We start from the raw sequence: 25,634 nt of genomic DNA, 5'->3' as shown, positions 1-25,634 counted from the left end.
TTTCCACAGAGAATATGGTAAAACTAAGACTAAAAAGTCATGCATGGGGGTCGCCTAATGCCCAGATTCTGAGCCGCAGAGGCAGGGATCAACTGAGTACAGCAGATGGGCTTAATGGTCTTTATCAAACGGCCGCGCCCTGTAACATAAACTGCACAACCTGAAACCTTAAGAGGGCTTAAAGGTGAAAGATCAAATGAAAACCAATACCAATTCCTCACCGCCCCTCCCAAACTAGTACTGTCACAGCTTCTCAGCCAAACACAGACAAGTGAACTTACATTCGGGGCCACCACGTGATAGGCGCAGCAGGGTCGACGACGAGCCAAGGGTGAAAGGGCGGAGAGAGCGTCGGCCGCAGCGCGCTGACGCCACCAGCGAGCGTCAACGTCACAAAAGGAACGGTGGGCAGGCCGGAGCGTGAGAGGAGACGCCGCGAGTAGGAGGGAGGTGCTTCCGTCACCAGAGGAGACAGCGGAGCGAGGCCAGAGCCTGAGCGGCCGCCGCCGGAGCCGGCCAGGCCCCGGGAACAACCGAGCCACCCCTCCCCCTCCCTCCCCAGTCCAGCTGTTACGCGGGACGCCTGCGGAGCTCCGGCCCGCTGCTTTTCTTCTTGGCACCGGTTCCCGGTGGACGCTCCTCTCCCCTCCCCTCCCCCTCGGCGGCGGGGAGGGGGTAACGGGTTTGTTTAGTTTGGTAGGAGGGAGCGCGCGTTTACTCCCTCCCCCTCCCCCCCCTCCTCTTAACTCGCACCGTCCTACCCCTCCCCCCCGAGAGACAGCGGAGGCGGCGGCCGCCCACCCACCCTCTCTCCCTCCGCGGGGACAGGGGGAAGTGGAGCCGCTCCAGGTCCCGGCTAAGAGGAGGACAGAAGGGCACCCGAAGCCCCCGCTGCCTCCCTCCCTCCTCGGTGGCTCCCGCTGGTCCTTTTCTTTCCTTTCGTCCTTCCCCCTCTCTCTCTGCCCCGCGATGGCTCAGCAGCAGATGACAAGTTCTCAGAAGGCCCTGATGCTGGAGCTCAAATCCTTGCAGGAGGAGCCCGTGGAGGGCTTCCGGATCACCCTGGTGGACGAGTCCGATCTGTACAACTGGGAAGTGGCGATCTTCGGGCCCCCCAACACGCTCTACGAGGGGGGGTACTTCAAGGTAAGGCGGGGAGACTTTGTAAACACATTAGAAATCTCTGCCTCAGATTCTTTACAGAGTTCAACTTGAAGATAAATGGTTTCTTTTGGTCCACTGCTAATGTCGTTCAATGATTGTGCATTTTGTGCTTTAGTAGTGTGCGTGGCAAACAAAACAACCCTTGTAGTTGGTGGATTTGTTATTGTAGGCGTTCACTTTTGTGCCATGTAAACAGAATGGCAGGGGAGGGCTTTTTTTTTTTTTTTTTTGGTGCTAGGATCTAAAGGGATCTATTAAAGTACCCGGGAACATAAGGTCTTTTGAAATTGGAATGAGCAGGTACTTGGAAACAAACAGAAAGGGACCTGATAAGAGAGAATGATCTTATCGCTCAGTTTTGTTACAGCTTGTAAATATAATCCTGTTCAGTTCTCTAAATTTATCACCACCCACTTCCCCGATTCGTCACTTCTATTTCACAGGTTTTTTCATAACTGGAAAGCAGGGATTCTGAGTTCTGATCCTTAATTTTAAGCAGGTTGACTGGATGAGCTTTATAGCCTTGTTTTAAGTGTTTAAATGGTTGCATCTAGCTTGTAGAAACTATGCATAACTTTTTGTTGACATAATTGTCAACATATTTCTTTTTGTATAGTTAGGGAATTTCTTATGTGACTTTCCTGGTAAGTCTGAAAAATGAAGGGTGTGCACTTTTTAGCTCAAACATTTCACTAATAGTTCAAGATGAGCTGCCTAGTGTATCTGAATGTATAGTAGTTCCAATTATAGAATCTTAATGGTACAGACAGGTTGATGGATAAACTGTCAAAACAGAAAAAGTGCATGAGGGATAAAATAGAAGTATATTGAATGCATGTTTCAAAAGAGGAAGCAGTAAGAGATTAAAGCCAATAGGCAAGCCATGGAAGATTAAACAGCAGATGAAGCTTAACCCAAATCAATGGTTTTCCAAATTCAGTTTTTTTTTTTGAAGATTGTGTTAGTCAAATAAACACATGCATATTTTTATATAGTATAACCTAGTTCCACCACATGTCCAGTGATACTTAATTTTAAAGCATTTGGGAGTAAAAAGTCAAATAAGGTTTTGCCCTCATCTAGAAGAATAGATTTCAATGCCCATGATTTCTAAATAAGATATTTTAAAAAGGAAGTTGTTTGAAGCTTGAAAATTTGAGAGCACTTTCCATGTCCAGAAGACCAGAAGATTATTACACGCAAAGATAGTGAGCCAAGGTGCCAGTTTTTGCTCTTGTAAGACCAACACATCTGATGGAGAAGAACCACAAATCTAAGCTTTCCTCAGTGTCCATACAGCCCGATGAAGTAGAAAACAACATGAAGTGATGCCCTTGGACCTTTCGTCCAGACCAGTTGCCATAATTCACCGGACAAGTTGTCCTGAATATCAGTTTCCTAAACTTTGAGTTTGACAGTTAAGGGTTTTTTGGGGTTTTTTTTTTCTTTTGCTGTTTTGAAAGGCTTTGTAGAAAACTGATGCATTATGCGTAATAAGACAGTTCTTTGAGATGTCAGTCATAAATTGCTGTAAATTGAGTAATGTTTTCATTGCTCCAGTTATTAGATTTGAGGGCATGAGCCGAGTTGAAACCAATGTATATCTCTATATATAAAAGGCACCACCAACGTTCTAAATGAAACCTCCAGCCGGAAGTGTGAAGGGGGAGAGATATCCGGTTTCCCCATGAGTGTCTGCCCCGCCCTCGCTCTCTCTGTAACACAAACAGTAAAGGAAAACACAGCAAAGCACGAAATCAAATCGCTCTCTCTGTAACAGTGAAGGACTCAGAGGGGGAGGGGCGAGAGGGCAGAAGCCCTCACTATCTCTAGCACAAACACAGCACAGCAGGAAACAACACTGAAGGACTGGACTCCGAGGGGGAGGGGACAGACAGCACAGGGGAAGGGAGAGAGGGCAGAGACACACACACTCCCACATGCACACAGAAGAAAACCTTGCTAGCCCCCATTTCATTTGCATCAGAAACGGGACTTTTTTACTAGTTTTTTAATATTTCAATCATTTTTTTTATTCAACTTTTTCCATACAAAACTATAACATTTCAATTTTATCCACAGGATTATCGTATCATGTTAATACATGTAAGCAGAAATTGTGCAACTGAACCATCTAGATTTAACATTTTTAACTCTCCCCCACCCTTCCCCTTTATAACATTTGTATATGTCCATCAGTTTTATTACACCATCAACAAGTCAAATTCAAGATTAACACATAAGTCTTCAAATCCCTACTATCCTCCCCTTTTCCTTTTTCCCCTCCCATCTTTCAGCTCAAGATGTTGTCAATCCTTAGTGACAAAGTTTTTAAAGCAACAGAGGTTCAAATGTTCAACAGGCGGCCTCTTGCAGCAGGGGGCAGAATCATCCAAAACGGAGCCCATCTTACTTGGAACTGCTTGCCTGATGTTAAGGAAATGTCTCCCACTCCAACTCTCTCCAAATGCAACAACGACATCATTTGTGTTCGCCACTGCTGTATATTTGGACCAGCTGTAGACAACCAGTTTGTTAGGATGACCTTTTTTGCCATAACAACTACTACTACTACTACTTGACATTTCTAAAGCGCTACTAGGGTTACGCAGCACTGTACAATTTAACATAGAAGGACAGTCCCTGCTCAAAGGAGCTTACAATCTAAAGGACAAATGTACAGTCAGTCAAATTGGGGCAGTCAAATTGGGGCAGTCTAGTGGTCCAAACCGCAAATTCCCGTAAGCCCTTTGGTGTTGGCGATCCCAGATTTGGCTGGCCAAATAATAATTTAGTGTCCAGTGGCCAACTTGTTTTCCATCAACATCCCACCTGTTGTGTGACTTGTTTCCAAAAACGTGCGATTTGCGGACAGTCCCAAAACATGTCCCAATGTAGCACCTTTGCCTCCGCACTTAGGGCATGCACCATCCGGTGATATACCCATATGAAAAGCTCTTCTGGGTGGGATATGCCAGCGCAAAGCAAACTTACATTGTAATTCCCAGTGCGACTGTGCCCACATTGGTTGAAACCAATGTAAAAATTGGGAACTGGGAAAGTGAAATTCACATTGAAGTTAAGGAAAGGTTTTAAAGTTACTGTTGTGGATGAGTTGGCTTAAGAACAAAATATTGCAGTGTTGCCAAATACATGAGTTCATAATACGACGATGTGCAATGTTTTGGTGCTCTTAGGTAAAGAGTTAATAAGTTTGAGGGGGAAAATGGTGACTGAAATCACAGGAGAGATTGAATTCCAATTTTTTGTTTTACTATTGGTAGCTGATAAAATATTAAGAGGCAAATGGTGACAGTTCTTTTTCAATTTTATGTTGCCCCTTGTTACTTTGCCTTCTTGCAATTCAATCTTTGGTTCAAGAGACTACTTGCATCTTCATTTTCCTACCTGTAATTAAAATCTATATATATTCAGCTACTTTTTTACACCAAGGTGCTAAATGGTGACTTCTTTGGTGAAAAATATAAAGACCCCAACATGATTTGTTTTTTTTTCATAAGTTTTTGAAATCTTTCCTTTTCAAAAAATTTGTCAATTCATCCTGGTGCTTAATCTTCCCATTATGCTTTATTATTGTTATATAGTTGCGATTCTTTCCTTATTGATGTGTGGGTTTATTTTGCTACACATTTTGCAATGACTTTTTTTTGCTTGTTAGCCACATTGAACTCAAAATCGTATGGAAAAATGTGGGATATAAATGTCATGAAATATAACTTCTTGGTTGTAGGTTTATTTGAAGTAGCAGATACACATACCAATTATATCCCTTATTAAGGATAAAGGCTGAATGATAGTTTTCCTGACTTTGTACATTAACTCCCCCATGTTTTCAGGAAGCTTTATAGTTCTCAGCGCAGTGCGTGATGGTTTAGACGTCCACAGTAATTGATAGTAACCTGTCAATGACTGACAAGGTTACTGGAAGCATGCTAAGCATATAATTCTAGGAGCAAGCGTCATCTTTATAGTTTTGCCATCTCAGAAATAAGGGTGACAGCTAGAAATGGAATTCTTAACGTATGATGTAATTAGCATTTTTCAGTTTTCAATAGTTCTGCAAAGATAATGCTAAATGTTTACTGAATTGTGATTGAGTTTTAAATGGAAAGTTAGACAGTTCTTGTAATGCTCTGGTGCAATGGAAGACTTTTTCTCTTATCCCGATTATTTAGAAACAATTTGGTAATGAAGACATGAGGTAAAGAAGATATGGATATATACAGTAACAAGTCATCTGCATATGAGTTAATGTCCAGATTACGTATTTTTAAACCTACAATTTGGGAAATTTTGTTTTGGTGCCATTGCTTATTGGTAAGTTGAATAAAACTGTCGACAGGGGCACCCTTGTCTGGTGCCTCTGAACACGGAAAAAGGGACCAAATAATGGTTGTAATCCAAAAGCAAACTATTTGTTTTTGTTAATGATATAGTAACTGTATTGTTTAGGGCCAAAATCAAACCAGGATAAAACTTTAAATAGATACCTCCATTCTACCCTGGTTTCACTGTGTCCAGAGACGATGCAACTAGTCAGTCTTTTTGTGTATTAACTTAGGGGAGTATATTACAAAATAGCTTGGAGTTATCAGTAGTTGCACAACTAGCCATAAATCCACATTGCCCATGGTTCTACCTTTTTATTATTCATCTAGATCAATCTTAGCAAATTTAATACAAAAGGTTCTCTCTAAATTCATTAAAGATATAGATCTGTAATTAGAAACTAATATTGGGGTCCCATGATGCAACGCGGCTGATCGGACGCACGCGATCCAGCTCCGCTCCCGACGCCCCCGAAAACCAGCTAATTAAACCGCAAAAAATCTCTTTCAAGCCAAGAAAACGGAGATCAGTGCAGCGGAAGAGTAGGGCAGCGCATCTGCGCCCTAATCGGCAGCTCAGCGAGGACGGGAGATGGGTATGCCCGCTAAGAATCAGCGGCCTAAAAAGACCCGCGAGGTGGAAGCACGCGCCAAAATGGCGACGGTAAATATGGCCGCGGGGGAGATCAGCCAGCCAGCAGACGCCTTTAAAGATTTGATCCAGCAAGTTACCGCAATACTGGAAGAAAAGCTATCCAAGTTCCAAACATCGGTGGAGCAAATCAGAGAAGCAGTGGAGCGGCAGGGCGCGAGGCTGCAACTAGCAGAGGAAAGAATCTACAGGCAGGAGGACAGGGCAGAGGCAGCAGACACGAGGTTGGTGGCACTTGAACAGAAATGTGGGAAACTGGAACAACAACTAGATGACTTGGAGAATAGGAGCAGAAGAAATAACGTGAGAGTCGTGGGACTCCCTGAGACAGTGAAAGAGAAAGACTTATGGTACTTCATGGAGTCATGGCTGCCGGAACAGCTGGGTTTACAGGGGCCTGAGAAAGGATTGAAAGTTGAGCGGGTACATAGACTCGGTGCACTGAAAGAGGGAAACGCACGCCCCAGGACGGTCATAGCCAGAATCCTAAATTACGCTGATAAGGAGAAACTTCTGCTAGCGTTCCGGAAGAGGAAAGGGGAGTTGGAATATGAAGGGAATAGGCTCCTAATGTTTCAAGACTACTCTGCTGCAGTAACTGAACAGCGTCGGAAGATGGGGCAGCATTGCAAGAGGCTGTATGAGAAAGGAGTAAAGTTCGCTCTGCTTTTTCCCGCTAAAGTACGGATCATGCAGGACAACAAAGTACTTTTCTTCACAGAACCTAAAGAACTAGGGAACTATGTGGAACGCATGCAGCTCTGAATGTCTGTTTCCAGTTTCCACTTTACGATTTTTCTTCTTAGTTTTGGGATTCTGAAGAAGTGGCTGCAGTCTTGGTGGCCAATGAACAGTTGTCAGTGTGCAAAGCCCCACAGCTAGCTAAGTAAGACGTAGGAGGCTCACGGCATAGGTTAGACCTCTGCAGATCAGTGAAGCAGACCAATGAGAGCTGCCTGCTAGAGAGGACCTTGCGGGGAGCTGGGAGGAGCAGAATCATGCTAAGCAGCAAGTTGACATCTTTATCGGTCTGGAAGCAAGGGGAGCCTCCTCGAAGTTCTTACTATACTTTAAATGCCAGAGCTGTGGGGTGCGAGACAAGATAAGCTGCAGTGACTGAAGCGTATAACATTCAGATATGGTCCGCAGGTATTCTGTGTCTCTCAACATGTAACTGAATATCTGCACGAGACCAGTTATGTTTATGTTTACATGTTCATGTTAATATGTTTCAAATGTTATAAGCATCATTAGTAAGAAACCTGTTAATGGTTTATGCATAGAGACTCCAGTTCAAAGGTATCTTGTTTAGTAATGAACAGCAAGACACAGGCAGGGTGTCACGGGGGGAAAACAGGAGATGCACATAGAGGGTTATAAGAGAACTATTTTGTAAGGGGGGTAGGGGTAAGCTCAAGGGACCGGGAGGAGTTAGTGTTAAGGGGATGAGTGGGGCGAAGAAGCAATGGATACGGTTGGGGGGGAGGCTGAATGTGTTGAATGGTTGGGAGAGTTTGGAAGGTAGGGGGGGTATCCTTCCAGGGGAGGGGGCAGAGGGGGCAGAGGAGGGGGGAGGGAATGGGAGAGAAGTTGTCCACTGTACAAAAGAAGGAGCCTACTAAAGCATTTCACGCTGCTATCAGAATTCCCTGGGGGGTTTGGCTGGGAGGCCTCCTTGGGGTGAATCTCATGAAATCTATTGTGAACATTTGGATGTGGAGATTGCTTTTGTATGACTAGTTTGAGAGTTATATCCCTAAATGTGGACGGAGTCCACTCACCAGTCAAACGCTTTAAAATATTACAGGCGTTACGGAAACAACAGGCCGACATCGCCTTATTGCAGGAAACACACTTGGGGAACGCTGAACACGTCAAACTGCGTAGAGAGTGGGTGGGGGAGGTATACTATGCCTCTTACAATAACAGGCAGAGAGGTGTGGCAATCCTATTAAAAAAGAACTTGGCATTTGAGTTGCACAGATTGTATCAGGACCCGGACGGCCGATATGTAATCATAGCAGGCCTCCTGCAGGGACAGAAAGTGGCTATATGTAGTATATATGCACCCAATATAAATTCACAGAAGTTCTTTACCCTACTAGCTGCAAAGCTCACCACATTTGATAACTACCCATTTATACTGGGGGGAGACTTCAATATAACTAGTGATCCCTCAATAGACCGGAAACCAGCTAAGACAGTTAGCAAAGACCATGATGGGAAGGGAGTGAACTTTCTTATTAATGAATTGGGAGTAATCGATATTTGGAGGCTACTACATCTAGAAGAGAGGGAATTCACATTTTTCTCTCATCCCCACGGAGTCCATGCGCGCCTTGACTATGTGTTGATAAGTCAACCCTTAGTGAGATTGACTGAGAGAGCAGAAATTGGCGAGGCGGTCGTCTCTGACCATGCCCCAGTGTGGGTCCAACTGAGGTGGGGCGAGAGGGAAAGGATGATTCGTTGGCGCATGAACCCGGCCCTGTACCAGGACCAAGCCTTCTGCAAGTATCTAAAGCAAGTGTGGGGAGAATACGTAGAAGAAAATTCAGAGCAGCCAGTAAATAACAGAATTTTTTGGGAAGCAGCAAAGGCAGTGATACGCGGAAAGATATTGGCGTACACCGCAGCCCTCAATAGGAAGAGGGACAAGGAGCTCCACACACTCATAGCCCAGGTACAGGGAGCAAGGAGAGGGCTTGTTCTCTCGCCCTCAGAGGTTAATAGGAAAGAGTATGTGGCAGCGAGAAAGAGGCTGCAGACAGCGCTAGACGCTAGAGCATTGTATGATATCCGTTTATACAAATACCGCAATCACAGATGGGGCAACAAAACGGGGAAACTGCTAGCGTCCCTAGTACGGCAAAGAAACGGAAAAAGTTTCATAGGAAAAATTAAGGATGCACAAGGTAAAGCACAAACGGGGAGGGCAGAGATTCAACAAGAATTTGTCCGTTTTATTCTTCCCTCTACGCAAAGGGTTCCTTCTCAGAGGCCAGCTGCGAGAGCTTCTTTGCAGGGCTGAGATTGCCATCCCTTACAGAGACACAGGTAGCTAGCCTGAACGGGCCGATTGAGGGTCGGGAGGTGCTGAATGTCATAAAACAATTGAAATTAGCAAAAGCTCCCGGACCAGATGGCCTGGGGACAGAGTTCTATAAAATACTGCAGGGTGAGATAGTCCCATCATTTGTGGCCATGTGTGAGGAGATACGTGACTCGGGTGACATGGGCACAGTTCTGAACCACGTGCACATCACGGTACTACCAAAACCTGGTAAGGATGTGGAGCTCGTAGGTTCTTACCGCCCAATATCCCTGTTGAATCAGGACATTAAGATTTTGGCGGCGGTTTTAGCAGCGCGTTTGGGCGCAGTGGTGCCACATCTAGTTTATCAAGATCAAGTGGGATTTGTAAAGGGCCGATTCGCATCAGCCAACATATTGAAGGTCAGCCGCATTCTGTTGGAGGGTAGTAAAACAGCAGGGGACAAGATAATGGCAAGCCTAGATGCCGAAAAGGCTTTCGACAAGGTAGTGTGGGAATACTTGTTTTGGGTGCTCCGAAAATATGGGATTACGGGCGAATTTTTAGAGTGGGTTCAGGCACTATACAGCAATCCCACTGCCCAAATTATAATAAATGATATGTTGACACCTGTTGTGCGCCTGGGGGGAGGCACCAGACAGGGGTGCCCATTGTCGCCTCTTCTGTTTATCCTCACCCTTGAACCACTAGCAGCTAAAATTAGACAAGATCCGACTCTGAAAGGGGTTCAGGTAGGAGGCAGGGAATACCGCATAAATATGTTTGCTGACGACATGTTGCTGTTGGTGGATGAGGCCTCCACAGGTATCTTCCAAGTGATGGACCTTATTAAAAAGTTTGGTCAATTTTCGGGTTTGTGCATCAACTTTGGAAAATCTGAGGCGCTCCCAATTAGTAACCCCTGTGCATGTGTACAGATGTCAGACTTCCCGTTGGGATGGGCCAGGGAGGGGATCAAATATCTGGGAGTGTACTTAAGTGCAAAGGTAGAATGGGTGTATAAGAAAAATGTAGTAGAAAGATTGGAAGCTATTAAGAAGTTATGCTGCAAATGGAAAGATCTCCCAGTCAGTTTTATGGGGCGAGTGGCTCTAGTAAAAATGGTCTTGCTTCCGAAAGTATTATACCCTTTACAGATGGTGCCCTTATGGGTTCGCAAACGGGAGGAGAGTCAATATCGCAGTTTAATTACCTCGTTTATATGGCATGCGAAGCGACCCAGAATTTCTTTTGCTAAATTAGTCCTAGATAAAACACAGGGGGGCCTTCGGCTGCCTGATCTCAGAGCATACAATGTGGCAGCGCTGATGCGTTGGATACATGAGTTACATTCCGGGGGGACGACCTTCTCTCCGGAAGATTTCTGGGAGAGTTGGTGTGCCCCTCTAGATCCATTCGTACTTATGGACATGGCACAGGCTAGTGGCTTTGGCAGGGTAAAAATCAATCCATATCTGCTTGCATTGCGGAGGGCTTGGAAATGGTGGAGAGAGCTGGGTGGAACAAGGGGAGGAGTGGGTCCTTTTGTCACTTTGACAGGAAATTCGGACTTCCCAGCAGGTCTTGGAAACACGGTATTCCACTCGTGGAGAGCAAAGGGGTGTAGATACATTGGGGAATTCCGCCGGGTGGGAGAACAGACTTTCCCGTCCTTCGAACAGCTCAGGCGCGCATGGAACATCCCTAATACCCAGTTTTTTGCCTTTTTGCAAGCCAGGGACTATGTACTGTCAATAGAGCGTAAATATGGGGGCCCGGTAACCTTTGGTAAACTGGATTTGGTGTTTATGCAAGTGCCACCCATATTAAATAAGTTGTCTATGTGGCATAAGATTATCAGGGACAATAGACAAGTTACGTATCTGCAGCAATTAGCGCACACTTGGAGTAAAGAATTTGGGGGCACAGTAACTGTGGAAGAATTAGGGAAGGTCTTTGGAGAGCTTTGCAAGGTTACACCAAACACTGCTTTACAGGAGATACAATTTCGCATTTTGCACAGGGTTCACGTCTCCAGGGCAAAAGGGAAAGCACTGGGGTTGTGGCCCGATAATCAATGTGTGAAATGCAGAGCACATGTGGGAACACTACTGCACTCCTTTATGGAATGCCTTAAGCTGGGTGAGCTTTGGCAGGGCGCCCTTACACATATAGAACGCTTGGTACAAGATGAATTTGAATGGTCCTACTCAGTTGCGTATTTGGGTAGCTCGATGAATCTGAGAGAGCAAGGGCTGAGTGAGGCCCAATGTAAGTTTGTAATAGTGGCCACCATACTAGTTAAAAAGTGTATTCTGATGTCATGGATAGATACTGCCCCTCCCCAACTCAAAGTGTGGATGGGCCTGATGAGAGAAATGGCTAGCTGGGTAATGAAGACAATACAACCTCATGCATCTCCAGGACTGAAGCAATACCGACTGCTATGGGGTAGAATTCCTGAGGCTGAAGCATTGTTGCTGGATCCCTCGGCTGAGAATAATTGAGGACTAAAGGATGCTAAGCTAACACTTGGGAGAGGGGAGTGAAAGGAATCTCCAAGAGGAAATCAGAGAGACTAGAAATTGCCTGGTTACTAGCAGTGGACAACAGGGGGATGGGGGGGGGGGGGGGGGGTGGGAAGTTTAACAATAACCAAAAAGTCAAAGGTGTTTTACATAATTATAAGCCATAGTCGTGAAGTCTATTTTTGTGATATACTTGTGTATTGGCTTTCACTTTGTTTGTTGCTGTACCAGCGGAAGTCCCCTTGTTGGGACATGCATTTGTACTTTATCTTGATATTATTATGCACCAAAGACATAATAAAGATATTTTCAAAAAAAAAAAGAAACTAATATTGGGTCTCCTAGTTTTAGGAAAAACAATTATTTTTGCTTCAGTAAAATTATCAGTATTGATCGGATTAAAGTATGTAGTAAGGGTGAAAAACATATACGGTCCTGTTTACTAAGGTGCGCTAGCATTTTTAACATTCACTAATGCTTCAAACACCCATAGGAATATATGGGTTTGTCTAGCGTTGGCGCACACTAACTTTTAGCATGTGCTAAAATCATTAGCGAGGCTTAGTAAACGGGGCCCTTATAGTATTCTGCATTAAAACCATCGGGGCCTGGGGTCTTATTTAATGGAAACAAGTTTATAGCAGACATTTCTTCTAAACTGTTTGGTTTTTTTCTAAGTCAACTAAAGTTTTGTCATTAAAAAAACGTTTCTTGCGGCAATGAATCGGGCGCTAGCACGGTTTCCTTCCGGACCTCCCTACTCACCCAGTTGACGTTCGTCCGCCATTGTTGCAGACCTCGGCACGCCACCTTCAATCTGCTGACATTGCTCCGCCCTCGACGTCATCATGTTTGACGTGAGGGCGGGGCCCCAACAGTGTTTTCGGTGGCTTCACCACCACGAAGGCTTCGGACCTGACAGTGTCCTCAGAACGTTGAGGGTATGTTTTTTATTATATAGGATTTGTATCCCACATTTTCCCACCTATTTGCAGGCTCAATGTGGCTTACATAATACCGTGAAGACGTTCGCCAAGTCCGGTAGGGAGACTGATACAAGGTTAATAAGGTACGTGTGTTTCAGTTTTTATGGGGTTGAAGAAAGGTAGGTTCTATAGTGTTCAATACGATCTTTCGGTTTGCTGTGTTGCAGGCATTTAAGTTGTGTCAGTAGGATATGCCTTTTTGAACAGGTTGGATTTTAGTGATTTCCTGAAATTTAAATGGTCATGTATTGTTTTCACGGCTTTTGGCAGTGCATTCCATAGTTGTGTTCTTATATAGGAGAAGCTGGATGCATAGGTTGCTTTGTATTTGACCTTTGCAGTTTGGGTAGTGAAGGTTTAGGTATGATTGTGATGATCTGTTTCTGGTTGTTAGATCTATGAGATCTGTTGTAGCCTGGGACTTCGCCTTAGATAATTTTGTGGACCAGGGTGCATATTTTGAAGATAACGTTCTTTGATTGGTAGCCAATGCATTTTTTTCTCGGGGGGGGGGGGGGGGGTTGGCACTTTTGAATCATGTTTTACCGAATATAAGCCGGGCTGCTGTGTTTTGGGCGGTCTGGAGTTTCTTTGAGTTGGTCCTTACATCCCGCGTAGATTCCGTTACAATACTCTGCATGGCTTTGTACCATTGATTGTATTAGATTGTGAAATATTTCCCTCGGGAAGAAGGTTTTATACGTTTATTTCCACAGTGAGTTGAACATTTTCTTTGTTATGGAGTTTACTTGGCTCTCAAGAGTGAGGTTGCGGTCAGTTATGACGCCAAGTATTTTTAGGCTGCCTGAGATAGGTAGGGTGTGATCTGGGGTGTTTATGGTTGTGGGTTTGTACTTATTGTGTGGTGATGAGAGGATGAGGCAGTGAGTTTTTTTTTTTTTTCGGTATTCACTTTCGGTTGGAATGAACTTGCCCATGAGTCCATGGTGTTCAAACCAAGCTTGATTTCCTTGGTGATTTCTGTCAAATCGTGTTTGAAGGGAATGTAGATTGTGACATCTGCATAGATGAACGGGTTGAGGCCTTGATTGGATAGGGACTTGGCCAGTGGGATCATCATTATGTTGGAGTATTGGTGATAATGGTGATCCTTGAGGTACTCCGCAGGCTGCTTTCCATGGTGTTGATATGGTTGTTTGACTTGGTATGTTTTGGTGGTTAGAAAACCCTTGATCCAACTGAGTATGTTTCCACCAATCCCGAAGTGGTCAATTATTACAGAATTGTCTTTGGCATTCAATAAGGAAGTGACACTTCTGCGCCCCCCCCCCCCCCCCTTTAAATATTTGGTTTAAGTCTACCTGCTTTGTTCTGAGTAATTTGTTCCTAAAGTTAACTGATGCAGTGTGTGTTTACTATAGATATTATTCAGTTCTAAGTTTTAATATTTGTTGAAAAGTATGATATTTGGGCAAATGCATATAGTTTAGTTCTGATGCTCTTGTATTGGATTCTAAATCTTTGTGCTGTTTCCTTAGCATTCCTCCTGACCTGCCCAGAGCTTGACTGATGGGTTGTGCATGCTTTCCAGCAGGTGGAGACTGAGAATTCTGACTCATCCAAGATGGCCAGTAAGAGCCCTTTCTAGGCTGTGAAGAATCCAGTATTCTCAGTCTCCAGCAGGTGGAAGGTGGTGAGCCCTATCAGTCTCTCTTCTTTCTGAGTTATTTCTCTGTATTTACTAAAAAAAAAAAAAATATATAATGGGCTGGGTCTAGTTAGTGCACCTACTGGGGGAACCTAGTTTAGAGGCAGAGGTCCGCAGGGGTCTCTTGCTGCCTCAGGGGTTTTACACCGGAGAGGCCAGGTCCCTCCATTCCCCCCCCCCCCCTTAAGTCCTCCCTGCTTCTTGCTGACTCAATGTATGGGTCCCTTAGCGTCTCAGTCTCTTCAGGGGAAGAGATCCTGAGCTTGGGCGAGGCAGCTGGTTTTATTCTTGGTTTAAAAACCCCCCAGAGGACTAAAGCCCTTAAAGTAACGGGCTGTGAGGAGACAAAGCGGCTCTTATAAACATAGACATAGTAAACATAGTAGATGACGGCAGAAAAAGACCTGCATGGTCCATCCAGTCTGCCCAAGAAGATAAATTCATATGTGCTACTTTTTTATTTGTACTGTCCTCTTCAGGGCACAGACCGTATAAGTCTGCCAGCACTATCCTCGCCTCCCAACTACCAGTCCCGCCTCCCACCACCAGCTCTGGCACAGACCGTATAAGTCTGCCCAGCATTATCCCTGCCTCCCACCACCGGCTCTGGCATAGACCTTATAAGTCTGCCCAGCACTAGCCCCTCCTCCCAACCACCAGCTCTACCACCCATTCTAGGCTGAGCTCCTGAGGATCCTCTCCTCTCTCGCTATACTCAGCGCCTCTAAGCTTTCCCCTCTTCCGGCTAATGGCATGTTTAAAAAAAAAAAAAAAGTGTTGTAGGGGGAAGTGGGGAGTTTGAGGTGCGTTGCAGCTTTCCTTCCGGCATGGCAGAGAAGCTTCAGTGCCACGGAGTCAGCAGTAGTGGCTGTCATAAATTTTGCACTGTCATGGAGGGACCGTTGGATCTCTCTCTCCCCTCCCCTCCGAGTTCCTGACTCCCGCGTCTCCCTCCCTCTCTCCCCTCCGAGTTGCAGCCTGACCTGCGTTGCCCGCCCTTTTCTCCCAGTCCTCCGCCTTTCCCTCACCTTCCTGCGTGCTGGCCTGAATTTAAAAGTTCTTATCTCGAGGTCCACCAGCAGCAGTAAAAGGCAAGCAGGCACGGCGCTTCAGCCTGCCTTCCCTTCTGTCTCTGCTCTGCCTTTGGTTCTGCCCTCATTTCCTGTTTCCGGAAGGGCGGGATCCAAGTTTCAGTGAGGAAGAGTAGGTCGAGGTTTTCTGACATGATCCAGTCTGTTAGTATTGCTGTTTTATTTACAGCGGATCTGGCGTTGACGTAGCCCACTTGGATTGTTTGGAATGGGGGTGTTCTGTATTTGGTGTTGTGGACTGTCGTTTCTTTGTTGAGGTGAGTTTGTTTGGGCCCTTCTTTCCCTTCTGTTGTGGTTGTTCGCATGTAAGTGTTCTTCCTTTGTTTAGGTTGTTAACAGTTTGGTGAGGTGTGGTGTATTTGATCAATCTATGATGATTGTGTAGTATGGTTATGATGTTTTCTGCAAGTGGGGTGGTTAGTGTTAAGTGGCTCAGTGTTCAGGAGTAGTTTGAAGGTATTAATTATGGTATACTAGTAAAAAAAGGCCCGTTTCTGACAGAAATGAAACGGGCGCTAGCAAGGTTTTCCTCGGCGTGTGTGTATGAGAGAGAGACAGTGTGTGTGTGATAGAGAGTGTATGTGAGAGACAGTGAGTGTGTGCCCCCCCTGCAGCCACCCATGTCCAGCGACCCCCCCCCCCCCCCCCCCCCCCGCGCATCAAACCCCCCCTTGCCACCCACAGCTGCCACTGGTAACGCTGTCCGGCCGCTGCTGCTTCTCCTGTTGAGCAGCAGTGGCCGCTACAAAAAGAAAAAAAGCAATAAATGTTTTAAAACCTGAAACGCAGCACTGTAGACAGCCATCAGGCATTGGCTGTCGGCTCTGCTGCCGCTCCTCCTCTCGCCTCTCACGTTGCTGCGCTCCTCTGGGTTCTTACTCCAGAATCTGTATCTCATACTGGTAATGAATGTATGGATTTAGCTACAATCTGTTGTAGTTGGGTGGCACCCTTAATGATGTAAGATTACATTCTATGAGCCTGTTTGAATTCTAGGATCGGAGAAAAGTTTGTTTGAGGGAGCCCCATCAGTACCCTCTTTTCAGGCAGGTCAATAATTTTAATATTCTGGTGCGATCGATTCGTCAGATGTTCCAGATCTCATTTGAGTTAGTATTACTTTTTTTTTTTTTAGATGAAGTGTTGAAAGCTGTGTTTCGTGCATGTTTAAGGCCTCTTCATCAATATTAAGTGATGAGGATTGTGATGCAACTTGTTTTTGAGAACTCAGTTCTTCTTTGAGCTCATGAAGTGAGTCTGAATTTTTTGATTAGGTCCTTTACCTGTAGGAGCTTTTGAAATGTCATGGTCTTGAGGTGTTTCGCAGGGTGATGCAGATCATGTTTGGAGCATTTTAACTCCATGAGTTGCAGAAGGATGATTTGACTTAATTTGCTTTTGTGAAGCCATAATCAATGAAATGAAGTAAATAGGATGTTCTCTGAACCAATGGTAAAGCAGTAATTTCCTGGGGTGTGCAGAGCTTAAGCTCTATGTAACCATCTTAGTAAGGCTCAAGAATGCCTCGTATATATTCTGACCAAAGTTGACCAAAGTTCCATGAATACAATTATGGCACCTGCATTTTATTTAACTTTTCTGTTTTAAAGATTTTTGCATGTTAGCTTTAGAATGTGTGATCCTGTTTGGTTAGGCAGATAATCCATTTTTGGTATAGTGGGAAGAATATCAAGACTAGTTTGTTTAATGATCTTTTCTGTCTTTCACTGAAAGAACATATGTTAGTGGCTTAATTGTTCAGTGATCTGTCTGGGAGGTTTAAGAGCCAAGCTGCATTTGGTATGGATACTCTGTGCAAATGGTGATATGGTATTACATAGAAGATCTGCTGTTTACTGATCTCTAACCTGTTAAAATCATCCATAGTACCTGAAGATTGGAGGGTCGCCAACGTAACACCTATTTTTAAAAAGGGATCCAGTGATGGAAATTAGACTGGTAAACTTGCCATCAATGCTGATCAAAATAGTGGATACTATTGTAAGAATAAAATCATTGAACTCGTAGAACAACATGGTTTATTGAGACAGTCAACATGGATTCAGCCAAGGGAAGTCTTGACTCACCAGTTTGCTTCATTTCTTTGAACGCGTGAGTAAAACATGTTGATAAGTGAGCGGTTGATGTAGTGTCAGGATTTTCAGAAAGCTTTGACAGTACCTCATGAGACTCCTGAGAAAATTTAAAAACCCATGGGTAGGAGGCAGTGTCCTGTGAATTAGGAATTGGTTGATGGATAGAAAATGGAGGGCAAGGTAAAATGGTCAACTATTTTGGTGAAGGAGAGGGAGTAGTAGAGTGCTGCAGCGATCTATACTGGGACTGGTAATATTTAACATTTATTAATGATCTGGAAATAAGAAAGACAAGCGAGGTGATTAAATTTGCAGACATACAACTATTCAAAGTTGTTAAAATGCATGCAGATTGTGAAACATTGCAGGAAGACTGGGTATCCAAATAGCAGGTAAGATTTAATGTGGACAAGTGCAAAGCAATGTGCATTGGGAAGAATAATCCAAATCAGTTATTTGAAGCTAGGTTCCTCCCAAGGAGTTGGCACCCAAGAAAAAGATCTAGGTGTCAACTTGAACAATATGTAGCAATCTTCTACCCAGTGTGACAGCGGCCCAAAAAGCAAACAATGCTAGGAATTATTAGGCAAGAGAGAAAATAAGACAGAATATTTTAATGCCTCTGTATATTGCTCCCTGGTGTGACCTCACCTTGAGTATTAAGTGCAGTTCTGGTCGCCGTATCGTAAAGATATAGCAGAATTAGGAAAGGTTCAAAGAAGGGCGGCCAAAATGATTAAGGAAATGGAACTTTTTTCATATGAGGCTTAAGAGGTCAGGACTCTTAGCTTGGAAAAGAGACAGCTGAGGGGGGATATAATAGGTCTATAAAAAACTGAGTGATATAGTTCAGGTAAATGTAAATAGATTTTTCATTCGGAATAGTTAAGTTCTGGAACTAGTTGCCAGAGGATGTGGTATCAGCAGTTAGTGTATCTGGGTTTAAAAAAGGTTTGGACATGGTCCTGGAGGAAAAGTCTGCTATTGAGGTAGACATGGGGAAAGCCACTGCTTGTTCCTGGAATCAGTATCATGAATCTTGCTACTATTTGGGATTGTCAAGTACTTGTGACCTGAATTGGCCACTGTTGGAAGCAGGGTATTGGGCTAGATGGACCATTGGTCTGACCCAGTATGGCTATTATGTTTTGTTCTAATTGTAAGTTCCTTGTCATCAAGCAAATGAATCCATTACAAATGGGTTGTGTCCATCAACCAGCAGGGGGAGATAGCACTGAAAAACCATAGTGCCTCATGGCCAGCTAGCTCCATCTGCCTCTTCAGTATTCTCTAGCTCCCCAGCAGGGTGGACGCAGTTTATTCAGCTCCTTCAGAAATCTGCCTGGGGTGGCTCCTGTGCTTTTGCCAGTTGTAGCAGGGGTGTTGTGTCTGGTGGTGCCCACTTTAAAGGCACATAGGTTCGCCCTTTCCCTGCCTTACCCGGCCCCCGATGTGGATGTAGACACATAGGTTTGCCCTGTCCCTGTCTTTTCCCACACTCTCATTTGTGGATGCAGGCACATTGGTTAGTCTTTTCCCTGCCTTTCCCACTCTACTGATCCTCCGGAGTTGGAAATTTGCCTCTATTGCTGTTGCCTCTAACTTTCCTCACAGCGTTAAAAAAAAAAAAAAAAAAAAAAAAAAAAGTTGCGTTGCACTTTGGCGCTGCGATTCCAGTAAAGAGGTTTTCTTCTGATTGTGCAGCGTGACCGGAGTTCTGGGACTCGGTCTGGAGAGGTAAGAGCGCTTTCTAGCTCCTCCGGGGAGGGCCCGTGATTGGGACGTTTTTGGCGTGAATCCGCCATTTTGAATTTTCCGCCGTTTTTCGGCGATGACTGCGGAGGTTGTTAAGCGCTGTTCCAGTTGTGGCAAGCGCAGATCAGCAGCAGGGCTCTGTAAATTGTGCTCTTCAGACATCAGAGCCGGGCCAAGCATGGCGAGCGATGTTTCTTCCCGCTCAGTGGAGCTGGCAGCGGGCGCCATTTTGAACGCGCAGCATGGCGTGACCCCCGTTGAAGCGGAGGGGTTTTAATCTGGAGGGGAGCCTCGTGTGGGGGTTAACAGGGGAGCTTCTAGCCCCGGACTGGAACCGGGAGGCCAGGGTGAGCCCTTCTCCCTTGAGTTTGTGTTACTGCTGCATAAAGCATGCATGTTAAAAAGAGCTCTCCCGCAGGGGTCTCATTCAGCCCTGCTGTTTCCCCTCCAGTGGAGCCCGGCCTCGGATTGCCGTCAGGCGCATTCTCCCCTGACGGGCTGTAAGACAAGTGCAGAAGGGTTAATTCCCTTCAGGGAGTGGCGCACCCCCTTCTCTCCTCTGTGGTCAGGATGTGAGGATTCTGAGGGGTCTGACAGGCCCTCGTGGTCTGAAGAGCCAGAGGAAGGTGCAGGATTGCCACCGGATCCAGATGATCCTTCCTCGGTAGGGATTTTCCACCGCGACGAGCTGCCAGCGCTTATTTCTGATGCCCTGCAGGCCCTCTCTATTGAAGATCCTGGGAGTGGCGAAGCCTCCTCTGGTAATCCGAGGATGGCAAGTACTAAGAAGCCTGCGCGAGCCTTTCCTTTGCATGACTCCATCCAAGAGCGAAAATGTGGGTCTTTTCGGCCCATCCTTGACTTAAAAGAAGTCAACAAGTCTCTGAACATGTGGCATTTTCACAACGATGGTCTCCAATTTCTCAGGATTATCAGTGCAGACTCACATGGCTCCCTGCAGCCCGGCTCAGTAATGGAGTGGTGGCTCTCAAACAGCATGCTGCAGCGAGGAATGCCGCTAGCGCTCCCCGGTTGGTGCCTGGTGGTAACAGATGCCAGCCTGAAGGGCTGGGGTGCACATTGCCGGGGAAGGCATGCCCAGGGTCTTTGGACACCCGAGGAGTCGGAGTGGTCCATCAATCACTTGGAGTTGAAAGCGATATTCCAGGCGCTTCTGACCTTTCACTCGACCCTGGAAGGATTAGCTGTCAGAGTTCTGTCGGACAACACGACAGCAGTGGCCTACATAAATCGACAAGGCGGCACTCAGTGCAGAGCACTGGCCTCGCAGGCCGTGCAGATTTGCCACTGGGCCGAGCTACATCTGCAGTTTCTGTCAGCAGCTCAAATTGCAGGTCAGAGCAACGTGCAAGCCGATTATCTAAGCAGGCATCAAATCGACCCAGCGGAGTGGGAACTGGCAGACGAAGTGTTTCTTCAGATCTGTGCCAGGTGGGGGACGCCCGTAGCGGATCTTATGGCATCAAGCGTAAATGCCAAAGTCCCGTGCTTTTACAGCAGACGGAGAGATCCTCGCTCGGCGGGGTTGGGTGCCTTGGCTCGACCGTTGCCTCTAGGCCTCATGTATGTGTTCCCTCCGTCGCCCTTGATAGGGTGAGTACTCCTGCGGATTTGGCTACATCAAGGAGGGGTGGTTCTCATTGCCCCAGATTGGCCCAGGAGGCCGTGGTATGCGGACCTCTGGCGGATGCTGGTAGAGGCACCCCTTCCTTTGCCTCTGGTACCAAATCTGTTGTCACATGGACCAGTGACCATGGAGGACGCCTGCCACTTTGGTCTTACAGCATGGCTATTGAGAGGGCGCAATTGAGAGACAAGGGATAGTCCAGTAAAGTCATTTCCACTCTCCTATAGGCCCGCAAGCGTTCCACTTCCGTGCCTTATGCCAGGATTTGGCACCAATTTGAGGCTTGGTGCGCTTCTAAAGCGATCACACCCATGCGGGCTTCTGTCTCGCCGATACTTGACATTTTGCAGGATGGTTTACAAAAAGGCCTTGCCTATAGTTCCCTGCGTGTTCAAGTGGCAGTCTTAGCATGTTTTCGAGGGAAGGTTGCTGGCCTCTCTCTGGCTGCTTATTCGGATGTGGCACGGTTTCTTAGAGCGGTGCTTTGGCTCCGTCCTCGCGTGTGGGCTCCGTGTCTGGCCTGGAACCTGGGGTTAGTTTTAAAGGCCTTTCAGTGTTCGCCCTTCGAGCCGCTAAGGCGAGCTTCAGAAAAGGATGTGACCCTAAAGATGGTCTTTTTGGTGGCCATTACTTCGGCGAGACGCGTGTCTGAGCTCCAGGCGCTGTCCTGTTGAGACCCTTTTCTGCAATTCTCAAGAGTCCGGAGTTATGGTACGTATGGTGCCTTCTTTCCTGCCTAAGGTGGTTTCAGCGTTTCACCTAAACCAGCCTATTTTCCTGCCTTCCTTTTCCAGAGAGGAATTTCCGGAAGCCTTTGGGCAATTGCACCTCTTAGATGCGCGAAGGGCTCTGTTGCAGTATCTGTGCAAGTCAAATGCTTTTAGGACCGCTGATCATCTTTTTGTCCTCTTGTCAGGTCCGCGCAGAGGGTCTCCAGCATCTAAAGCCACTATAGCCCGTTGGCTCAAGGAAGCTATTTTTTCAGCCTATCTGGCCGTCTGAAGCCTTCAAGGCACATTCCACACGAGCGATTTCCTCTTCTTGGGCTGAAACTGGAGCACTCTCTCTTCAAGAGATATGCAGTGCAGCGACATGGGCTTCTAAGCTCTCTTTTGCCCGACATTACAGGCTGGATATGGCTGCCAGGAGAGACGCGCATTTTGGAGCACAAGTGCTGACGCATGGTGTGGCTTGTTCCCACCCTATCTAGGGATTGCTTTGATACATCCCATTCGTAATGGATTCATCTGCTTGATGACAAGGAAGGGAAAATTAGGTTCTTACCTTGGTAATTTTCTTTCCTTTAGTCATAGCAGATGAATCCATGAGCCCTCCCTCAGTGATTCAGTGAGTGATTGATGTTGTTTTATGTTCAATGTTCAGTTTTTTCCTGTAGATATGTTCCCTCATTGGGAGAAGTTGGAAAACAGTCTTCAGGATTTCTGTTCTGTTACAGGAGGTTGAGTTCGTCCCTCCTTTGAATTACTGCTCCTGTTCTGGGGCGTTCGTCCGCTGTGAGGAAAGTTCGTTATACTGCTTTGTGGTGTAATACTGTTTTGGAAGCTTCAAATACTGAAGAGGCAGATAGAGAGCACTGAAAAACCATAGTGCCTCATGGCCAGCTAGCTCCATCTCCCCCTGCTGGTTGATGGACACAACCCATTCATAATGGATTCATCTGCTATGATAAAGGAAAGAAAATTACCAAGGTAAGAACCTAATTTTCCCGTATTTTAGTCAGTTATGTAGTAAGAATTCAAAACCAGGTGAGCAGTGCTCCCAGTACTTAGTGGCCAAGAATGGAGTGGCATCCACAAGTCAAACATTACTTTTCACCTAGTATTCTATATTGGACAGGCTTGTAAAGAGAGCATTTCATTTGGACCAGTTTGTGGCTAGAGCTGGCTGTCTTGAAGTTCTGACACTTTAAAGCAAATGAAGCACAATGGAAATGGATTCCTACTGGAACTCTATTTTTCTTCTGATCACTGCTGTATTTACACTATTCCACTTGAGTAAAAAAAAATTCATTAATATATATCATTCTGTATGAATGAACCTCTGTACTTTACAGGATCCAAAGAGGTTTACAGGATCCAGAGAGGTTTACCTTTTTTACTTGATGGTTCTCATTTAAAGGTAGTGGTATCTTGAAGCTTGCTGTCATAACAGTTGTAATTGATATTCTCTTACCCTTTTCTTGTGCATCGTCTTAGTATTGAACACAGTTTTGTTTGCCTTGGGATTTTGCTACTATTTAGGTTTCTGCCAGGTACTTGTGACCTGGATTGGCCACTGTTGGAAACAGGATAGTGGACTAGATGGATCATTGGTCTGACCCAGTATGGCTGCTATTATGCTTTTATGAGACAAAAGTCAAGAAATCTAGGCGGGCTGTTTAACTTTAATTTAGTCTGGAAGTTCATACGTTACTATGTATCAGAAATGCTTTTGCATTGGATTCATAGTTAAGTAAGAATATGTTTATTTGTAGCAGGTTCTGCTGAAAGAAGAGATTTCACTTACGTAGCATAAGGCTAGAACCATTTTTTTTAGGAGTGATGGCATTATCCATTTAGGTTATGATCCTTTGAGTCCTTTTTTAGTTGAGTAACACTGTGATGAGAGTTAACAATTCGATGTTAACATTTTTAATCTTAGTCATGCATTTAGTAACATAGTAAAATGATGACAGAACCTGTATGGTCCATACAGTCTGCTCAACAAAATGCTCATTTTACATGGTATGCAATGCTTTTTTATGTATACCAGAGTCTGATTTTCCTTTTGTCATTCTAAGGCCACAGAGCGTAAAAGTCTGCCCAGCACTGTTCTTGTACTAAAAGTTCTGAAGCTAATGTTGAAGCCCCTTAAAATTTACACTCTAGCGCATCCATATTTATTCAGTCATGATCAGGGCATAGAAGTCTGCCCAGTACTGGTTTTGCTTCCCAATTACTGGTGTTGCCACCCAATCTCTGCTAAGATTCTGTGGATCCATTCCTTCTAAACAGTACTCCTTTGTGTTTATCTCATGCATGTTTGAATTCCATTACCATTTTCATCTCCTCCACCTCCCGCGGGAGGGCATTCCATTTATCCAGCACCCTTTCTGTGAAAAAATACTTCCTGACGGTACTCCCGATTCTGCCCCCCTTCAACCTCAATTCTTCTCCTCTAGTTCTATCATCTTCCCATCTATGGAAAAGATTCGTTTGCGGATTAATACCTTTCAAATATTTGAACGTCTATCGTTTCTCCTTTCTTCCAGGGTATACATGTTCAGGTCAGCAAGTCTCTCCTCATATGTCTTGTAACGCAAATCCCATACCATTCTCATATCTTTTCTTTGCACCGCTTCAATTCTTTTTACATCCTTAGCAAGATACGTCCTCCAAAACTGAACATAATACTCCAGGCGGGGCCTCACCAACGACTTACACAGGAGCATTAAAACCTCTTTTCTTCTGCTGGTCACACCTCTCTCTATACAGCCTAGCAACCTTCTAGCTATGGCTCATGCCTTGTCACACTGTTTCCTCACCTTCAAATCCTCAGATACTATCACCCCAAGATCCCTCTCCCCGTCCGTACATATCAGACCCTCACCGCCTAATACATACGTCTCCCGTGGATTTCTACTCCCTAAGTGCATCACTTTGCATTTCTTCGCATTGAATTTTAATTGCCAAACCTTAGACCATTCTTGTAGCTTCCGCAGATCCTTTTTCATGTTTTCCACTCCCTCCCGGGTGTCCACTCTGTTACAAATCTTAGTATCATCCGCAAAAAGGCAGACTTTACCTTCTAACCCTTCGGCAATGTCACTCACAAATATATTGAACAGAATCTGCCCTAGCACCGATTTCTGAGGCACTCCACTACTCACCTTTCCCTCATCTGAGCGAATTCCATTAACCACCACCCTCTGGCTTCTGTCCGTCAACCAGTTCCTAATCCAGTTCACCACGTCAGGTCCTATTTTCAGCCTGTCAAGTTTATTCAAGAGCCTCCTGTGGGGAACCATGTGAAAAGCTTTGCTGAAATATAAGTAGATTATGTCTATAGTACGTCCCTGATTCAATTCTCCGGTCACCCAGTCAAAAAATTCAATGAGATTCGTTTGGCACGATTTCCCTTTGGTGAAACCATGTTGTCTCTGATCTTGCAACTTATTGGCTTCCAGGACATTCACTATCCTTTCCTTCAGCATCGCTTCCATTACTTTTCCAATAACCGAAGTGAGGCTTACCGGCCTGTAGTTTCCAGGTTCTTCCCCATCACCACTTTTGTGAAGAGGAACCACATCCACTGTTCTTCCATCCCACGGAACCTCTCCCGTCTCCAAGGATTTATTGAACAAATCTTTAAGAGGACCCGCCAGAACCTCTCTGAGTTCCCTCAATATCCTGGGGTGGTTCCCGTCCTGTCCCACGGCTTTGTCCACCTTTAGATTTTCAAGTTGTTCATACACACTCTTCAATGAACGGTGCTCTGTCCTCTCCATTCTCATTAGTGCTTTTGCCAGTCAATTGCGGTCCTTCTCTAGGATTTTCTTCTGTGAAAACAGAACAAAAGTATCTATTTAGCAAATTTGCTTTTTCTTCATCATTATCTACATAGCGGTTCGCAGCATCTTTCAGTCTCACAATTCCCTTTTTA

General features: G+C 45.3%; 1 protein-coding gene across 1 annotated transcript in view; it reads left to right on the top strand.

Moving 5' to 3' along the window:
• The first annotated feature begins 436 nt into the window (after window positions 1-436).
• The window catches only part of UBE2R2 (ubiquitin conjugating enzyme E2 R2), a 155,097-nt gene continuing 129,899 nt past the window's right edge, over window positions 437-25,634 (top strand). The window contains exon 1 of the mRNA XM_030192873.1: window positions 437-1,146. Coding sequence (XP_030048733.1) covers window positions 970-1,146 — 177 coding nt within the window. The 5' untranslated portion in view covers window positions 437-969. The remainder of the gene's footprint in view (window positions 1,147-25,634) is intronic.

This window comes from Microcaecilia unicolor, chromosome 2 (genome assembly GCF_901765095.1).
Source record: "Microcaecilia unicolor chromosome 2, aMicUni1.1, whole genome shotgun sequence".
Lineage (NCBI taxonomy): Eukaryota > Metazoa > Chordata > Amphibia > Gymnophiona > Siphonopidae > Microcaecilia > Microcaecilia unicolor.
The sequence above is the reverse complement of the archived record's forward strand: the minus strand, read 5'-3'. Positions and strand labels throughout refer to the sequence as shown.